This window comes from Peromyscus maniculatus, chromosome 22 (genome assembly GCF_049852395.1).
Source record: "Peromyscus maniculatus bairdii isolate BWxNUB_F1_BW_parent chromosome 22, HU_Pman_BW_mat_3.1, whole genome shotgun sequence".
NCBI classification, from domain to species: domain Eukaryota; kingdom Metazoa; phylum Chordata; class Mammalia; order Rodentia; family Cricetidae; genus Peromyscus; species Peromyscus maniculatus.
In genome coordinates this window covers 48,496,838-48,514,730 of record NC_134873.1, presented here as the reverse complement: position 1 = coordinate 48,514,730, position 17,893 = coordinate 48,496,838, and the positions used below count along the sequence as shown (strand labels likewise).

The following is a 17,893-nucleotide window of genomic DNA, read 5'->3' as shown; positions in this document are numbered from 1 at the left end:
AGTTATACAGACTGATTTAGAATTATGATCTAAATTCTCTGATATACCTACTGTTCATACGACTCCTTATGTGGAGTGAGGGTCTCAAGTGGAGATGATTAGTTGGTGCAAGGGTTGGGACGTTGCTTTAGGTGGGCCATTGATTATAACCATGAAGAGTGTACTAACCATCTGGTTACGGTCACCTTTTTTATTTTTACATTTTTGGTGCTGGGGATCGGACCCAGGACCTCAAGAATGGCAGCCATGTGTTCTGCCTACTGAGTTACTTACTATAAAGGTTATTTGTGGAAGGAAGTTTTCAGTAAACTTAGTTTTGTAAGAAGTGATTTGTATTTTCTTCTGTGTGTAGACGTTAATGTTTCTGATTCGGGATTGGAGTTATCCTTATGAACACTCGTATGGTTTGGAAGGTGGAAAACAATTCCTTGAAAAAAGATTGCAGGTAAGCCCCATTTCCTGGAGAGAAAGCGTATGCTTCAGGCCAGGCAAAGGAGCGGGCTTCCTGGACTGCCTGACATTACCAGTAACTGTCATGGTGGTAAATGAATTGTTGTAGTCAAACAGTGCTGTGTAAGTGGTGAACAGTTGCCAAAGAAGATACTCTAAGGAATGATTATTCCTCTCTCGGGTGAACTACCTACCAGTAAACATTCAAAGACGGATGTTTTTGAAAGAGACTGATGATGATTATGATGATTATGATGATGATGATGATGATGATGATGATGATGATGATGATACCTGGATGTGTACATGTCATAGCATATGTGTGGAGGTCAGAAAACAACTTTGTTTGTTAAAGGATTTATTTATTTTATTTTTTATTTTTTTGGTTTTTTGAGACAGGGTTTCTCTGTAGCTTTAGCGCCTTTCCTGGATCTCACTCCGTAGTCCAGGCTGGCCTCGAACTCACAGAGATCCACCTGCCTCTGCCTCCCGAGTGCTGGGATTAAAGTGTGTGCCACCACTGCCCAGCTCAGAAAACGACTTTGTGTATTTGTTTCTCTCTTTCTACCTTGACATGGATTCTTGATGACCTGCTGAGGTCATCAGGCTTGCATGGCAGCCTCTTTTTCTGGTAAACCATCCAGGCCTTTAAAAGAGTTGAGATACCCTAATTCTTGTGCACTAGACCTTTAAAAGAGTTGAGATAACCTGATTCCTGTGCACTAGTCCTTTAAAAGAGTTGAGATACCCTGATTCCTGTTCACTAGACCTTTAAAAGAGTTGAGATACTCTGATTCCTCTGCACTAGGCCTTTAAAAGAGTTCAGATATCCTGATTCCTGTGCAGTATGTTTCACAAAAGTATTCCTGGAAAAGAACCTCATGAACAAGGTCATGCTCCTTTATCCTTAAAGGCACTTTCCTGTGAGACTACTTGGGTATTTCTAGACTCCAGAAGACACATCTCCACATCCAGAAGTGCTTATTATAATAAAATAAAAGTATTATGTAAATGGTAATTATTTTATTATGTATAATAAATGATAATTATTTTATTATTATGATCTTTTATTATCAGAAGATTTTGTCTGTGGCATGGTACATTTCATTTCTCAACTGCATTCAAACACTTGGCACAGTATGATTTTCTTATTTCTAAAATTAGATTAGCTGGGTGATGGTGGTGCACGCCTTTAATCCCAGCACTCGGGATGCAGAGGCAGGCGGATCTCTGTGGGTTCGAGGCCAGCCTGGGTTACAGAGTGAGTTCCAGGACAGGCTCCAGAGCTACACAGAAAAACCCTGTCTCGAAAAACCAAAATAAACAAACAAACAAACAAATAAATAAATAGAAATAAACAAATAAACAAGTAAGCAAATAAATAAATAGAGATTAATTTCTTACTCTTAGATTATTTGGAAGGCATTTTCAGACCTGGGAGGTAATTTATCAGGTTTATTTTTTCTGGTTATTTAGAAGAAAGCAACATATAATGTATTAGTCATACTAACTAGACTCCGAAGTATATAATTCAAAGACAAGGTCTTAAAGTATATAATTCAAAGACAAGGCCTTAAAGTTATTACAGTGATACATCCAGTCACAAGACTACTCATATTTTAATTGTGCAGCTTGATGAGTTTGTAAAATGAGCATAGATGTGTAACTTGTGCCCAGAAGCACCCAATTCCATATGCTTACCACCCTGAAAACCTCTGTCTATCACTTAACAGGTTTTGTTTTTGTACTTCATACGAAGTATGAAAAGGCTCACAGAGATCTGCTTGCCTATTAGTTCATTCTTGTTACTATACAGTATTACACTGGTAACAACTGCCTTACATTCTGTCGATGGAGATTTGGGTAGTTTCCAGGTTGTAGTTATGACCAGTGCATGTTTTGTTAGAATAGCCTTTTAGAAGACTGTTGGGAGAAGGCATGAGTTAGTTAATATCTCAGCATGCAGGCAGGGAGTAGTGACACACAGTTCTGATCCCAGCACTGAGGAGGCAGAGGCGGCAGGTGGACCGCTTAGGAGTTCAAGGCCAGCCTGGTCTGTGTAGAAGGTTCCAGGCCTACCAGGGTTACATATTGGGACCCTGTCTAAAAAACCTCCACATCTAGACATGCTAGTAATCATTTAAATTTATTTATTTATTTTTTAAAGTTTAGGACTTTCTTTCATGGGCTGGTAAGATGGTTCATCAGGTAAAGACTAAACCCAGTGACCTCAGTTCCATCTACTAGGACCCATATGGTAGGAGAGAATAATTCTTGAAGGTTGACCTCTGCATGTGTGCCTTAGCATGCATGTGCTCTCCCCATCCCTATATGCAGGTGCACGCACACACACACACACACACAATAAAAAATAAATATAATGTAATAAAAGTGTTGTGTGTGAGTTTGTATATCTGTGCCAGTGTGTTCATGGGAGCACCGTGCACTCGGAGGCCAGAAGTGTTGGATGCCCCTGGAGTTGCAGTTACAGGCAGTTGTGAACTGCCCGATGGGCGTGCTGGGGACCAGACTGGTACCCTGCGGTAGCAGTGTATGCTCTTGACCGTTGAGACAGCTTTCCAGCCCTACACTGCAGCTTTTGGACTGCACTTTATATTTTGATAGTGGCTGCCTTTTATTTTTAGGCAAATTAATATTTTGCTTTTTTTTGGCTTCAGTTTGTTTAATGTTTTTTTGACAAAAGCACTTTAAAGACAAATCCTTTATTAGTTTCTAAGTCATAATCACAACTTTTTATTCATGTATTAGATATTATAATTAATTGTATGTTTTGGAACATCAGACAGCTGTCTCTAAAAATGCCTTTCAAGTTGATAAAAGCGACCAGAAATAAACTTTTAGTAGCAGTAAACAAAAGTACCCCTCTAGAGTAGCCTGAGTGTGGTGTGTATGTAGGTGGGTATGTATGTGTGTCCTTTTTAAAATTAAAAAAAAAAAATCTCTTTACCAATTTACTCTTTATTTTTTCTTTCAGGTAAAACAGAACCAGCATGAAGAACTCCAGAATGTCAGGAAGCACATTCACAACTGTTTCTCCAATCTGGGCTGCTTCCTTCTACCGCATCCTGGTCTGAAAGTTGCAACGAATCCTAGCTTTGATGGACGGCTGAAAGGTGGGGGTTCCCATGCATGCTAACCTTATTATTAGTGGTAGCAGCTGAAAGTTTGTATTATATTTTGTTTTTATTTTTGAGATTATAATGTGATTAGACATTTCTCCCTTCCCTCTCCTTCTTCAAACCCTCCCATATACCCATCCTTGCTCTCTTTCAAATTCATTTCTCTTTTTCATTGTTGTTCATGCATATGTATGTACACACACGTCTGTTTCCAAGTATGACTGCTCGTCTGTATAATGTTAAATCGTGTGTGTTTTCAGGGCTGACTATTTGGTATGGGATCACCACTTGGTTTGCTCCTCTGGGGAAGACTGGTTCTCAGCATTGCTCAGCTGCTGTAAACGTTTCCTTCAGTGTTCTAGTCTGTGATAGCCGTGTAGTGCGGTGTTCTCTTGCGTTGGTTCTCGCCTGTCTGGTTGCTTTGCCGCTCTTCAGCATACTGATTGACCCTTTTCTTCTTTCTTTTTTTCTCCTTTTTTATGGTTTTTTGAGACGGGTTTCTCTGTGTAGCTTTGGAGCCTGTCCTGGAACTCACTCTGTAGCCCAGGCTGGCCTCGAACTCACAGAGATCCGCCTGCCTCTGCCTCCCGAGTGCTGGGATTAAAGGTGTGTGCCACCGCCGCCCAGTCCGATTGACCCATTTTATGATGTGCTCTTGCTAAGAGTGTTTCACAACTTACCCTGATTGCAGTCTGCTAAAAAAAGTTTCACTGTCTTCTTGAATTGATGGACTCAGAGCTGTGTGTGATTTCAGGATTATTCTAAGTGTGATGGCAGACGGGTTGAAATAGATATGATTTATACTGTAGCTACAAAACCAGTCTAATACGGAAATGTAGTATAGTGTCCTGTATGATTTGCTCTTTTCGAAAAAGATACTTCAGTTACTGCAGAATTTGTTTTGCAAGTCACCATTTGAGCTGGAAGGGCTATGGGGAAATGGGAGGAAGGGGAGAGGAGAGTAATAGGGATGTTTTCTTGTAGGAGACAGGGCATATTTAGATAACTTTTTAGAAAAAAGAATAAACTGAAGTAATAGATGCTATGTACTCTTCATAACCAAAATTTCCTGATTCTGTCAGTGAGGACTTGTTTGTGGTTTTTGGACCGATTTGGACTAATGTTGGCTAATTTCCTGTCCATCAGATATCGATGAAGACTTTAAACGGGAGCTTCGGAATCTGGTCCCATTGCTGCTTGCTCCTGAAAATTTGGTTGAGAAAGAGATAAGTGGCTCTAAAGTCACTTGTAGAGATCTTGTAGAGTATTTTAAGGTAAGTGAACTCTGAGCTAAATGGCTCTGTCTAAAAAAGAAATGTAGTTAACTTTTAAAACATCTTTATGTACAAGAAATTTACTTTCAAGCAAAAAAATGTATATTTTTCTGCCTTGAATTCATTGTATCAACATTAAGGAGGTATCAGGGTCTGCAGAGATGGTCCAGTTGTTAAGAGTACTTGCATAATCATGAGGACCAGAGTTTGCATCCTAGACACCACGTGAAGAGCTGGGCATCACACATGTTTGTGACCAGCTACGAGAGGCTGGGGACAGTAGGATGGATAGGGCTTGCTGGCTGCTGGCTACCAGCTCAGTGAGAAAACAGGAAAAAAAGCCATGAATCATGTAAGTTGTGTGTGTACACACCCAGACTCCCATGCACATAAACACTCACAGACAGAAGTGTGTGCACATGGGACAGACACACACACAAGTAAATGATAAATCTTTTTTTAAAGAAGGTTAGAGTACACCGTGTCTTCTCTTTAGTGATGCTCTTTGTTCTCAGAGTTATCCTTCCTCTTCTGCACCCCTGATGTGGAGAGAAGAGCCAGTCATCATATTGTAACACAGCTCTGTCATTTTGAGTGATACCTGGAATTGGCTGCATAATTTTATATCCCGCATTCTCACAGAAATCTTCCCTTCGAGTTCGGAGAACTAGCAAGAGTAGCTCAAAGTATCAGTTCTAGTTTTTGAGTCTAAATAAGTTACTTGTGGAGATCTTTTTCCTGTAAGAACATGTTGATCACACCATGAATTAATAGTAGTTGTAAGTAGATGGGTGAGAAATACAGCTAATGAAGTGAATGTAGATGCTTATCACAATCCTTGTTTAGTTATGAAATAAGTTTAAGTCAGTAGAAAGTTGAGGTGAAGACTCCTATTTGAATGCCATAAACTTGTCCTCCTTACTCTTTCCTTTGTTTGAGAATTTTATCCTTGTGTGTAATGTGTGTTTGTTAAATCCATAGTCCTTTCCCTCCCTACAGCTCAGCCTCTAGCCCCACCCCCCACTTTCCCTGGAAACTCATGTACATTTTTTTAAGCCCAGAGCTATTTCTTAGGCTTTGACTACAAATTAGGATTTCTTTTTCCTTTGAGTTAAAATAATTCAAGTAAGATGATGGATTAAAGTGTTTTCTAACGTTTAGTCAAACATTGACAGTAGGGAGAATTGATAGTAAGAGATGCCTTTCATATAATGGTGATCTTTTACATACAAAATTCTTAAATGTGAGGTGCAACTTTAGACACGTTGTAATGATATTTAGAAACATTTCCGTAGAGTATATTTGGCAACATTCCTGTGTATGTGATAACATTCAGAACAAGATTAACTTTGTTCTACTACGAGTATGAGTTTTAAGGCCAAGAACTTCATTTTGGTGGTGTGAACTATTATGTTTAATATGTCTTTGGGGACATAGTATCAAATCGCGTTTTATACCAATACAATCAATATTGTATCTTTTTAGGCATACATTAAAATATATCAAGGAGAGGAACTACCACATCCAAAGTCTATGCTTCAGGTAAGAGAAAGTGGGTGGAGGTGGTGTGGTTATATACGGTGTGGCTGTATATAATTGAGGGAGAATTAAAATCATGGCTTTAGAGGGATACAGAAAATGGAAGGACAAGAGCTTCATTGCATACAAATAAATTATATGTACTTAAGATAACATGAACTCTAAGGTTTGTATAAGGTTTTTGGTTTTGTTTGTTTTGTAACTGCAAATGGCAGACCCTGAGCATGCATTGACTATTAGAAATGGGAGCCTTGCTACTTTGTCTGCAGGTACTAAAAGCTACAAAAATTGTGTTGCATAAGTGGTTTATCCCCTCTGAACTAAGTGCTTTTGCCCCGAGTCTTTGATGAAGGGATGCTGCTTGATATAAGAATTCGCTTCATTAGCTTCTTCTAGTGCAGGTAGACTTTCTCAGTGTGTGTGTGTGTTCTTTTGGGGCACTATTATTTGTAAACACTTTCTATGTTTTAAAATTTGCCGCTTGGGGCAATTCCTCAGTTGTATAGTGAATTAACAGTATATTAAAGCTCATGGAAAAAAAAAACCAACGACCCAGCTTGTGTATTTAAAAGTGACTCTTGTGTGAATGTGGTTGTTCATACAAGGAATTTTTGATTCCCGGGACTCAGTGAATTTTGGGATTACATCTGTTTACCTCTGTCTGTTTTTTGAGCACATGTGATACATACTGTCTACAAACCCATTTTAGTACAAACTCCCTTAAATCGAAATCAGACAAGGAGTCCTGTCTGTTAAGCCCTTTTTATATCCTTTATACTGATACATACTTCCAAAGGAAAGTAAAACTAGAGATTGATATTTTTCTGTTCATTTTCAGAATTATTTGTTATTTATAATCTATTTTGTTAATAGGAATTTATAGTCACAGGGTACTTTTTTCCCACAGTAATGGTATATTCAATTTTTATCTTTTAGGCAACAGCTGAGGCTAATAACCTTGCTGCAGTAGCAGGAGCAAGAGACATCTATTGTAAAAGTATGGAGCAGGTTTGTAACTCCTGTTAAGCTTCATGCTAGATAAGAGTAGAAGATACTCCATATTTAAAGTAATTGAATTTGTGCTCCTTACATATTGTCGTGCTACCTTAATCTGTCATTGTTCTTTGTGATCTCTGCTGGCATAAACTGTTGGAAAGTAAGTCACGTGGCTAGCGAGTGTGCAGGATACATGAACGCCACTTTTAATTCCGAGTGCTACTCTTAGCCCATGGTGGAAGAAGTAACTGCAGCTTAGGACCAGCAGCAGCAGTTTCTGCACTCAGCTTGCTCGGCTTTGAAATACTGTGTGTTGTGTGTTCTTCAGTCTGGTCTAGTAACGTGCTGTGCTGCTGTGCTTTACTAGTGATAGAGAGAAAGCAGGGAGCAGGTCAACGCTGTGTCTTCCGTTCTGGTGCTTCTGTCACATGGAAGGTTCCTTGATTGAGGCAGTTAAACATGAAAGAATAGGATTTGACTGCTTAGGGGTTAGTATGCTCAAGTGTAAAACCGAGCCCTGCAGTGGTTTAATTTTAGAAGACTAAAATATATGAGCAGGGCACGCCTCTCAGGTGTTTCTTCTGGCATGTAATCGCCTTTTAATCCGGCTTGTACAGGTATGTGGTGGTGATAAGCCTTACATCGCGCCTTCGGATCTGGAGCGAAAACACCTGGATCTCAAGGAGGTGGCGCTGAAACAGTTCCGTTCTGTGAAGAAGATGGGTGGAGATGAGTTCTGTCGTCGCTACCAGGACCAGCTGGAAGCTGAGATCGAAGACACCTATGCAAACTTTATAAAGCACAATGATGGCAAAAATATCTTCTATGCTGCTCGCACCCCCGCCACACTGTTTGCGGTCATGTTTGCTATGTACATAATCTCAGGACTGACCGGCTTCATCGGCCTAAACTCGATAGCCGTCCTATGTAACCTCGTCATGGGGCTGGCACTGACGTCCCTGTGCACGTGGGCGTATGTTAAGTACTCTGGGGAGTTCAGAGAAATCGGCACAATGATTGATCAGATTGCTGAAACACTCTGGGAACAGGTTGGTATCTCTCTCTTGGTTCTGCAGTGACTAATCTCACTTGTGTGTGATTTCCAGCTCCCACTTCCTACCTTATTTGTGTTCCTGCTTTTCCTCTCTATGAAGATGGCAAGAGCATGGGCTTTTGTTGTTGTTTTGATTTTGTTTTAAATGTAGAATCTCATTTAGTTAAAGGTTTGTTTCTCTATTCATAATTATAGTTTACTTTGGTTAGCTTCAATCTGTAATTTTTTTTGGTTGATTCTTAGTAATAAGTCTGATGATTATGCCAGTTTGCAGGGTGACTAGATTTACTTATAATATTTTTCTTTGAGAAAAGAAAATACTGTCAATGAGCAATTTTAAAGGTAAGGAAATAAGTTTGGAAGTACAGTCAGTGCTTTGGGGAGGAAAATGGAATTTCTTCTAACCAGGATTAGCAAGAAACAGTGTAGGAGAAATAGTGGGTGTTAGGTCTTCATGTCTTCTGTGAAGATAGTGACAATTTATTGCAGCCCTCCAAGGAATAATGCCACAGAGATTTTCCAGAGAAAGAAGAGAGAGTGGACAGAGCAGAGTGCCACAGACAGAGGCCACGTCAGTTTCTTTCACGTGAGCTAGCTGAGTGCTTGCTCAGCAATGCTCTACTAAGGAAAGATGTCTTATACATTCCACCTGGTACTTGGTTTAGGCAATTTCTCTGTGGTGGTTGTTAAAGATCTTCATTAAGTACGCAGACATCATCTCCTCCTTCCGAGGAGCAGAATGAAAGCTGAGGTGATGACTGCTGAGCAATAGGAGAGGTGTTTCCATGTCGTTTCTGGGTCAGGGAGGCCCTGGGCTAGGATGCACAGGTTCATGTTCGTTTAGGCTTTCAGTTCAAAGACTGAAGGAGTCCACCATTTTTTCTGCAGAAAAGTGATTAGTTATTGATTTTTCTTATAATAATATCATCATGACTGTATACTCCAGTGGTTCTCAACCTCCCTGATGCTGCGGCCTTGGCTGACCCCACCAGAAACGTACTTTCTTTGCTACTTCACAGCTGTAATTTTGCTACTGTTACAAATCATAATGTAAATATTTTTGGAGATAGGAGTTTACAAAGGAGGTCTCAAGCTACAGGTTGAGAACCACTGGTATAAACTAACCCTCTATTAATTTGGACTTTTCTCTTTCAGAAATTATTCTTATGTATTAAGATCTCTTTTGGAGTTTGTGTTGGGACATTTTGTTTAGTTCAAAATTTTATCTTTTGAAATCAATCTTACTGCTTTGTTGTCTTTTGATATTTTCTAATAGAAGATGGATTGAGAATTATCACCACGTGACTGCTTTAAAAATGATCTACTTTAAATTTTGAACCAGTACTGTTCTTCTACCACCTCCATTTCAGTAATTGTGCAGTGTTTTCTGAAACGCTTTCTGTTAACACTGATTGTAGGACTTTAGAGGTGCCATTTTCATAGAACATTTCCCGGGAGAATCTCAGGTGTGTCAAGTTATTTTCAGTGTAGTATAGTGAGCTGGGAGCCACAAGTCACAACCCCTAGTCAGAAAGACTTGAGCTGTGTTCACCAGGCCTTGTCTAAAATTTCTTTGCATTTCTCTTTTCCTTTGCTTCAGAGGAGTCCCAGGAAGGTGAGAAACCTACAAAGTCTGAAATTCTTCTAGTCTTTAACTCTAGCTTCAAGGCACTCTGAGTTACTCTCCTAACACGTCACTCCATGTTTTAGGTGTTTTCCAAACTGTTTGAAGTTACTAGACGTCGAATGGTCCACCGTGCTCTTTCTTCAGCACAGCGACAGAGACTGTCATCCAACAATAACAAGAAGAAAACTTAGACAGTATTTTTAACTTTCTCTCTCTCTGAAGTGTTCACACTTATACATGTAGGACAATAAGCAGGACCGTCTGGGCCGGTCTGCATAAATGCTGTATACATACCAGATTTGATGCTGCATAGAGGGTATGGATTGCACATCCGTCTCATAGGATTTGTAAAGGGTTTGAGTAAGAGGAAAGTAGTCATTTTGTTGCATTATCAAATATCTAACTGCATTGTTTGTAGCATCATAACTTTTTTTTTTTTTTTTTTTTTTTTTGGGAGAAGCATCCTTTTATTTCTCACATTCCTGGTTATTTTTGTCATTGATTTAAATTGACTTTTTTATATCTGTTTTTATATGTACTCTTTTTTTACCTCATGTTTTTGTTTGTTTTGCACATTTCTCATACCACAGGTATTGAAGCCCCTGGGTGATAATTTGATGGAGGAAAACATAAGGCAGTCTGTAACAAACTCTATCAAAGCAGGCCTGACTGACCAGGTGTCTCATCATGCCCGATTAAAGACAGACTGACAGTTCATCTCCTCATGGACTCCACTCTCCCTTTTTTCATGCTTGCTGTACAATGAGAACTCAAATACAAATAAACCAAAGTTTACAATCAACTGTAGAAGTAGGTTAGTATGACTGGCTTCACAGATGGCTGCCACAGAGTGTGAACATGGTTGGTTGGTTTCCAGCCTTCTTCTGATGTCTCCTTAGACCTGGAGATGGCTGAGGAGCATTAGTTTATCATGCACATTTGTGCCATGTTTAATTCTTTTCTTTCTTTTTACGGAATCTAATGTTAGTGAAATTTGTCTTATGTAAAAGGATATTTCAGGGAAATATTTTAAGAAATCTATTTAGAGTCTCTTTAATATAGTGTCCCATTGAAATTTTAATTTTTAGAGAATTTATGAATCACTGTATCAAGAATCAGATCAGAATGACAATGAAGCCTTTATTGAGCCACTACATTAAAAGTGTATATTGCTTTACTGCCTTCAATGCCAGTATTACATAGATGCATGTATCAGAAATGTCACAGAAATCACATGACAACTCTTAGAGCTGAGAAGGTAATTCTGAGTGTACATTTGTCTTGCCTTTTAAAGTTTGTAAACCTGCCCTGAAGGGAGATGCATATCTGGGAAACTTAACTGTCTTTTTGCAGTTTAGCCTTCATGTACATAAAATATGCCGTTAATTTTATTGGGGGAGAAATGCCATCCAAAAATGTTGCCTACAGCTATGAGTTAAAAGAGTGTCTGTACAGTGTGTAGCTTTTATTTTCTAAAATTCACAGGTAGGGCATGTATATGAATTATAAATATATAAATACAATTTTGTATTAAAAGTTTTGTAGTTTATGGCAAAATCTGGTTCTGTGGTAGGCTAGTAAGTACAGTCCCTGTGAAAGGGATGTCTGTGGCTCATGTCAGTGTGTGAATGCATAGACAATTGGAAGTTTTGATATATTTGTGATATTTATCTTCCTTGAGCACTGCAATCTCACCCCAAGGGAATTCAATGGGAATGTTTTATTGTGACTTGTCCTCTGTTGCATTTTAAAGTTATTTCCTGTAATTTATTTTCAGTACATAATTAAAAATTTGTTGTATATATAAAATGAAACTTGTGATTCTTTCTATGGAATTCCTCACCATATAACTTGTGTGTGTTCATGCTGAAAAGAGTGTGGGTTAGGGTACACCCAAGTTAGAGCTCAAGGTGTTGACCTCAAAGCTAAGTTTGTAAGAGTTATTCTCCCCCCCCACCCCCACCCCGTGTCTGTTTATATAAGAATATTTGTTGTAAGCGCCTGCCTGGGGATTTATTAATTTTTCTTTTTCTCGCCCATCTCTCTGTCCGTCCCCATCTTGTGTGTGTGTGTGTGTGTGTGTGTGTGTGTGTGTGTGTGTGTGTGTGTGTGTATGAGAGAGAGAAAGAGAGAGAGAGGTAAAGCTACCTTTTTTCAAGATTTTTATATCCTCCGTACAAAGACCTATTAAAGCACCCATTTGATTTTTAAGTAAGGAGAATTTAAATGTTGAGTTGCATGCATGAAAGTTTTGCTAACTTTACTTTGGTTGGTGTATCTTGCCCCGACTCCCATTCCAGTCCTGGTTTTATGTGGATGTTTGTTTCCATCAGTAGTAACTACTGCCCACTCATCCCATCCATTCTTACACAAAAGAACCATCTAACAAGGCTCTCTTTCTTCTCTGGCCACTTTGTTTTATGAATGCTGTAAATTGTTTTTATGAATGAAAAAATAAAAGTTTGTTGTATACTAGCAGTTGTTCTGAAATTAAAAGCTTCCATTTTTTATTCTTTTAAAGTGAAGTCTAGACCATTGGACTCCATAGTATTTCTTGCTAAAACCAGTGTTTTCCCTCAAGAATTCTCTTCAGGACTCCAAGCAAGCACTTGAGTTTCACCTGGAAGGCTCTGGACATTGTTAAGCAAGAAGCAGTGAAAACACAAAAGATGGATTAAGACAAAACATTGAAATAACAACTTCAGTATTGGTGCATTTTCTGTGGTACATTTTTTTTCCTAGTGTTACAAAATAGGCTTTTTTTTTTTTTTTTTTAAATTTAAAAGATGGTTTTTCTCAGTGACCTGATTTATCTTTTTAAGACACACATCTTTTGTGAAAGGAACAACCATTTGGGACTCTGCTGTTGAGTATGTCTTATTTTTCATGAATATAGATTGCTAGTCATCCTTGTTTCTATAAAACATTTGTCAAATTAAATAGTGCTATTTCACATGTGAGGCTTGTGTTTTCTTTTTGTAAAATTATGTATTTGTGTATCTGTGTGTGGGTATGTGCACCTGAGTGCCGGTGCCCACGGAGGCCACAAGAGGAACTGGAGTGGTTGTGACCTGCCCAGTGTGGGTGCTGGAAACAGACCCTGGATCCTCTGAAGAGCAGGTGGTGCTGTTAACCACAGCTTCTCTTTTTGAGCACTGAGCAGGGCTTGATTTTACTTGTGGAATTGAACCAGGTAGGCTAGAGACTTCACTTCCTCCTGGAGCTCAGTGATGGGCTAAAATGGCTGCCAGCATTCCTTCCCATCCCCTGCCTGTCACCCAGGACCCTCCTGTCTCAGGTGTGGACTGCCACGCCCAACTTTTCATGTGAGGACTGGGGATCTGAACTCAGGACCTAATGCTTATACAGTAAGCATTTGGCCCAGTGAACTCTCTCTCTAACCCCTCACCTTCATTTATATAGTCACTGAGGCTTAAGGGGGTCACTTACGTTGTTGGTTGTTTTTGCTCTTTTGGGGGGCCGCCACCCATAAATCCACACACAGTCTTATTACTTAATAATACCCGACCATAGCTTGGCTTATTTCTCACCAGCTCTTCTTAAATTATCCCATTTATCTTTTGCCTCTGGGCTTTTACCTTTCTCTATTTCTGTATACCTTTTTCCTCTTCCTTACCTCATGTCTGGCTGGGTGGCTGGGTGGCTGGCCCCTGATGTCCTCCTCTCGTTCCTTGATCTTTTTCTTTCTTTCTTTTTCTTTTTTTTTATCTTTTCCTCCCAGATTTCTTCTTCCATTTGTTCTCTCTCCCTGACAGCCCAACCTATCCTTGCTCCTGCCTTGCTATTGGCTGTTTAGCTTTTTATTAGACTATCAGGTGTATTAGACAGGCAAAGTAACACAGCTTCACACAGTTAAACAAATGCAACATGAGAGAATGCAACATATCTTTACATCATTAAATATTCCACAGCATCAACAAATGTGACATGTCATTTTTATTTTTTATTAAGAAATTTTCTGTTCATTTTACATACCAACCACAGGTGCCCCTCTCAGCCTTTCCCCCAACTCACCCCCCCTTCTCACTTCCTCCAAGGCACGATCTCCCATGGGGAGTCAGCAGAGCCTGGTACATTCAATTGAGGCAGGTCCAAGCCCCTCCCCCTGAACCAAGGCTGTGTAAGGTGTCCCACCGAAGGCATTGGGCTCCAAAAAGCCTGCTCATGCATCAGGGATGGATCCTGATTCCCACTGCCAGAGGCCCTTAAGCGGGTCAAGCTACACAACTCTCGCCTATGTAGAGGGCCTGGTCCAGTCCCATGGGGGCTCCACAGCTGTTGGTCCACAGTTCATGAGTTCCCACTAGTTTGGTTTGGTTGTCTCTGTAGGTTTCCCCATCATGATCTCGATGCCCCTTGCTCATAGAATTCCTCTTCTCTCTCTCTTCAACTGGATTCCTGGAGCTCGGCCTAGTGTAGTGCTTGGCTGTGGATCTCTGCATCGGCTTCCATCAGTTACTGGATGGAGGCTCTATGATGACAGGGTATTCACCAATCTGATTACTGGGGTAGGCCAGTTCAGACACCCTCTCCACTATTGCTAGTAGTCTAAGGTGGGGTCATCCTTGTGGATTCCTGGGAACTTCCCTAGTACCCTGTTTCTCCCTATCCCCATGATGCCTTCCTCTATCATGGTATCTTTTTCCTTCCTCTCCCACTCTGCCCCTGTTCCAGCTCCACCATCCCCCATTCCCTGCCCTTCATCCCCCCCACCCAGTTTGCTCATGGAGATCTCATCTATTTCTCCTTCACTGGACTATCTATGTGTCCCTCTTAGGGTTCTCCTTGTAGCTAGCTTCTCTGGCGCTGTGGGTTGTAGTCTGGTTATCCTTTGCTTTACATCTAGTATCCATTTATGATTGAGTTCATACCGTGTTTGCCCTTCTGAGTCTGGGTTACCTCACTCAGGATGATATTTTCTAATTCCATCCATTTGCCTGCAGATTTCATGATGTCATTGTCTTTTACTGCTGAGTAGTACCCCATTGTGTTTATATGTGCCACATTTTCTTTATCCACTCTTTGGTTGAGGGGCATCTAGGTTGTTTCCAGGTTTTGGCTACTATAAATAATGCTGCTATGAACATAGTTGAGCATGTGTCCTTTTGGTATGATTGAGCATTCCTTGGGTATATGCCCCAGAGTGGTATAGCTGGGTCTTGAGGTAGATTGATTCCCAATTTTCTGAGAAACTGCTATACTGATTTCCAAAGTGGATATACAAGTTTGCACTCCCACCAACAGTGGGGGAGTGTTCCCCTTGCTCCACAAACTTTCCAACATAAGCTGCCATCAGTGTTTTTGATCTTTAGATCAAAGAGGATAAGATCATTAAACAAATGTTCCACAGCATCAACAAATGGGACACATTTTAAAATAATATTCTACAACACACCCACATTTACCAAGGTGGTTTGAAATTGAAAACCAGATCCTCAGTCCCACAGATGAGGAGAGACCTGTGTCAACATCAGGGAGGACCACACAAAAATGTACTAAACGTCACAGTGTAGGGTGACTGAAGGGCAGAAGTGGATGTAGAGGTGGAGATGAAATTGCAGAGACCTGGGCCAGGTGATGAAGGGCTTTGTGGATCAGGTGAGGGATGTGATGTTTGGATGTTACAGATGCATGTATGAGTTTTTAAAAAATAGAATACTTAAGCAACTCCAATACTCTAAGGTAGTATTAAGTATGTGTTCACATCCAATTTTAGTCTTGTTCAAATCACCTGGAGCATTTGTAGATGCATGTTCTCAGGCTCCACCCATAGGCATAATGAATATGAACCCTTTCAGACCATTCAGCTCTGTTAGTTTTAGTGCTAGGGAAGTGGTTCCTAGTAGTAGGATTATGGACCTCTGCTGTCTGTTTGCTTTAGGGAAACTTTCTGCTAAGTCACCTGAAATGATCTTCTGTTCTGTTATTTCCCCGTGGGAGGGGTGGAGCCTATTTGAGCAAAGACAAGTATTGGCAATAGGTTGAAGTACTCTTCTGTTTAAAAGCCAGTATTTATCTCCCATATTACAGATCTGTTCTCAACTTGAGATGTTATTTCATGGCTGTGCCAACTTCCCCCTTCATAAGCAGTGGGCTGGATCTCCCTTAAACACTTCCCTTAAGGTATGAATGGCACAACTGATCACCACAATCTTATTTAGAGAAGTGTTCAAAAGTGATGTGAGACTACTTAGGATATTCTGTGCTCTTTCATCACCTTTTGAATGCAGAGAAAAGGGCACTGGGTACATTTTATAAATCAACAGAAATTCAGGCTGCTATGGAAGTACAGCCTTCAAAACATGACTGTCCTACAAAAACACATCATTAATGCGTCAAAAATTTATCCAATTCCTTAATGAGGAATCCAGTAAGACGGAAAACAGGAGTGTTGCAGTCCACTGTGAAGGGTATTTTGAAACAAATGTGCTGAGTGGTCTGAGCCCTTAATAGTAAATGGCAAAGTCAAAAGACAGCCAGTCTCAGACTTGAGCTGTACAACACTTGGTTTTTTACATATACATAGTGATTATTACAGTCAACCAAATCAGCATCTGTTATCTTGTATGACTGTTTCTCGTGTGTGTGTGTGTGTGTGTGTGTGTGTGTGTGTGTGTGTGCGCGCGCGCGCGCACTCTCTTCTACCATGTGGCCATGGGTCACTGAACTCTGGTCTTGGACTTGTTGGCAAACAACTATACTCAGTGAGCCATCTTGCCAACCCCTAATACAATAGTAACTGTAGTCCTTAACTACACTCTCTCTGCACTTATTATTACATGCCTTTCAGTATGCTGGCCTCTAAAAGGCAGGGCTTGTCTTTGTTCGCAGTCATATTTCTAGCCTTTAGAACAGTGCCTGGGACAAGTGAGAACATAATGCACACATATTAACTTCCTGAGTCTTTCGAATGTATCACAGTTTTTAAACATACATTTCAGCAGTAGAGGCCATTGGATGAAATGACTGTCGATCACAGCAAACATGTAAATATCTTCATGCCAAAAACCTGGAAGGGCTCTGAAAAGTGAGGGGATATGTTTAACTGGCATTGAAAAAGAACTGCACTTATCCAAAAGTGTATGATTATCTATCTATCTATCTATCTATCTATCTATCTATCTATCTATCTATCTATCTATCTATCTATCTATCTGTCTATCTGTCTATCTGTCTAGATCTGTCCATACATGAAATGAAACTCTTCCAGATCTTTAAAAAATATTTTAAAATTGTGCATATGTGTTTGGGTATGAGCACTTGTGTTGGGGGAAGTACAGGGGTCCTTGTTCTCACAGATAAGCAGTAGCAGAACAAGGAATGTTAAACACACAGGGTTGTCCCTTCAAAGCCAAGGATGTATATAACCTATTTTCCACCCAGAAGGCTGGGAGTGGACATGGTTAATAGTATGGTGACCTTTGGACTCTCTGTGAGGCCACGACCACACTAGATCCTCCCTGAGACCCTTATTGTGAGCTTGTTAATTTATAGAATGCATCTTTATTGAAGATGCCACACTTACTTTATAGAGAGTTTTTGTTAGTCACATCTTAAGATTTATTATGCATATGGGATTGAATTAATTATCACCAGGAAATATTTCAGCCAATTATGCTATGCTTAAATATACCTAAAATAAACTACTTGGGGTCAGACTCTTGAAGTTTGAACCAACACTGGCTGTTTAGTTGTGTCAAATCAAACTGTCTTCTTGTCTCCTGTGGATCATTATTCTACTGGCCATGGTGGTCACAGAGACCACCACAGTGTAGCTGCCCATGAAGGCCAG

At 40.1% G+C, this 17,893-nt stretch overlaps 1 protein-coding gene across 5 annotated transcripts in view; it reads left to right on the top strand.

Annotated features, from left to right (window-relative positions):
• Atl2 (atlastin GTPase 2) overlaps window positions 1-11,894 on the top strand; it is a 48,315-nt gene extending 36,421 nt beyond the window's left edge. For 4 of the 5 annotated variants that reach the window (XM_006988344.4, XM_076558924.1, XM_076558923.1 and 1 more), the window contains 7 exons: window positions 353-445; window positions 3,446-3,584; window positions 4,737-4,864; window positions 6,350-6,406; window positions 7,340-7,411; window positions 8,017-8,448; window positions 10,671-11,894. In XM_006988344.4, coding sequence (XP_006988406.1) covers window positions 353-445; window positions 3,446-3,584; window positions 4,737-4,864; window positions 6,350-6,406; window positions 7,340-7,411; window positions 8,017-8,448; window positions 10,671-10,790 — 1,041 coding nt within the window. In that variant the 3' untranslated portion in view covers window positions 10,791-11,894. Of the gene's footprint in view, window positions 1-352; window positions 446-3,445; window positions 3,585-4,736; window positions 4,865-6,349; window positions 6,407-7,339; window positions 7,412-8,016; window positions 8,449-10,163 lie in introns of all 5 variants that reach the window. The other variant, XM_006988345.4, reaches the window with a different exon arrangement.
• Window positions 11,895-17,893: the final 5,999 nt, after the last annotated feature.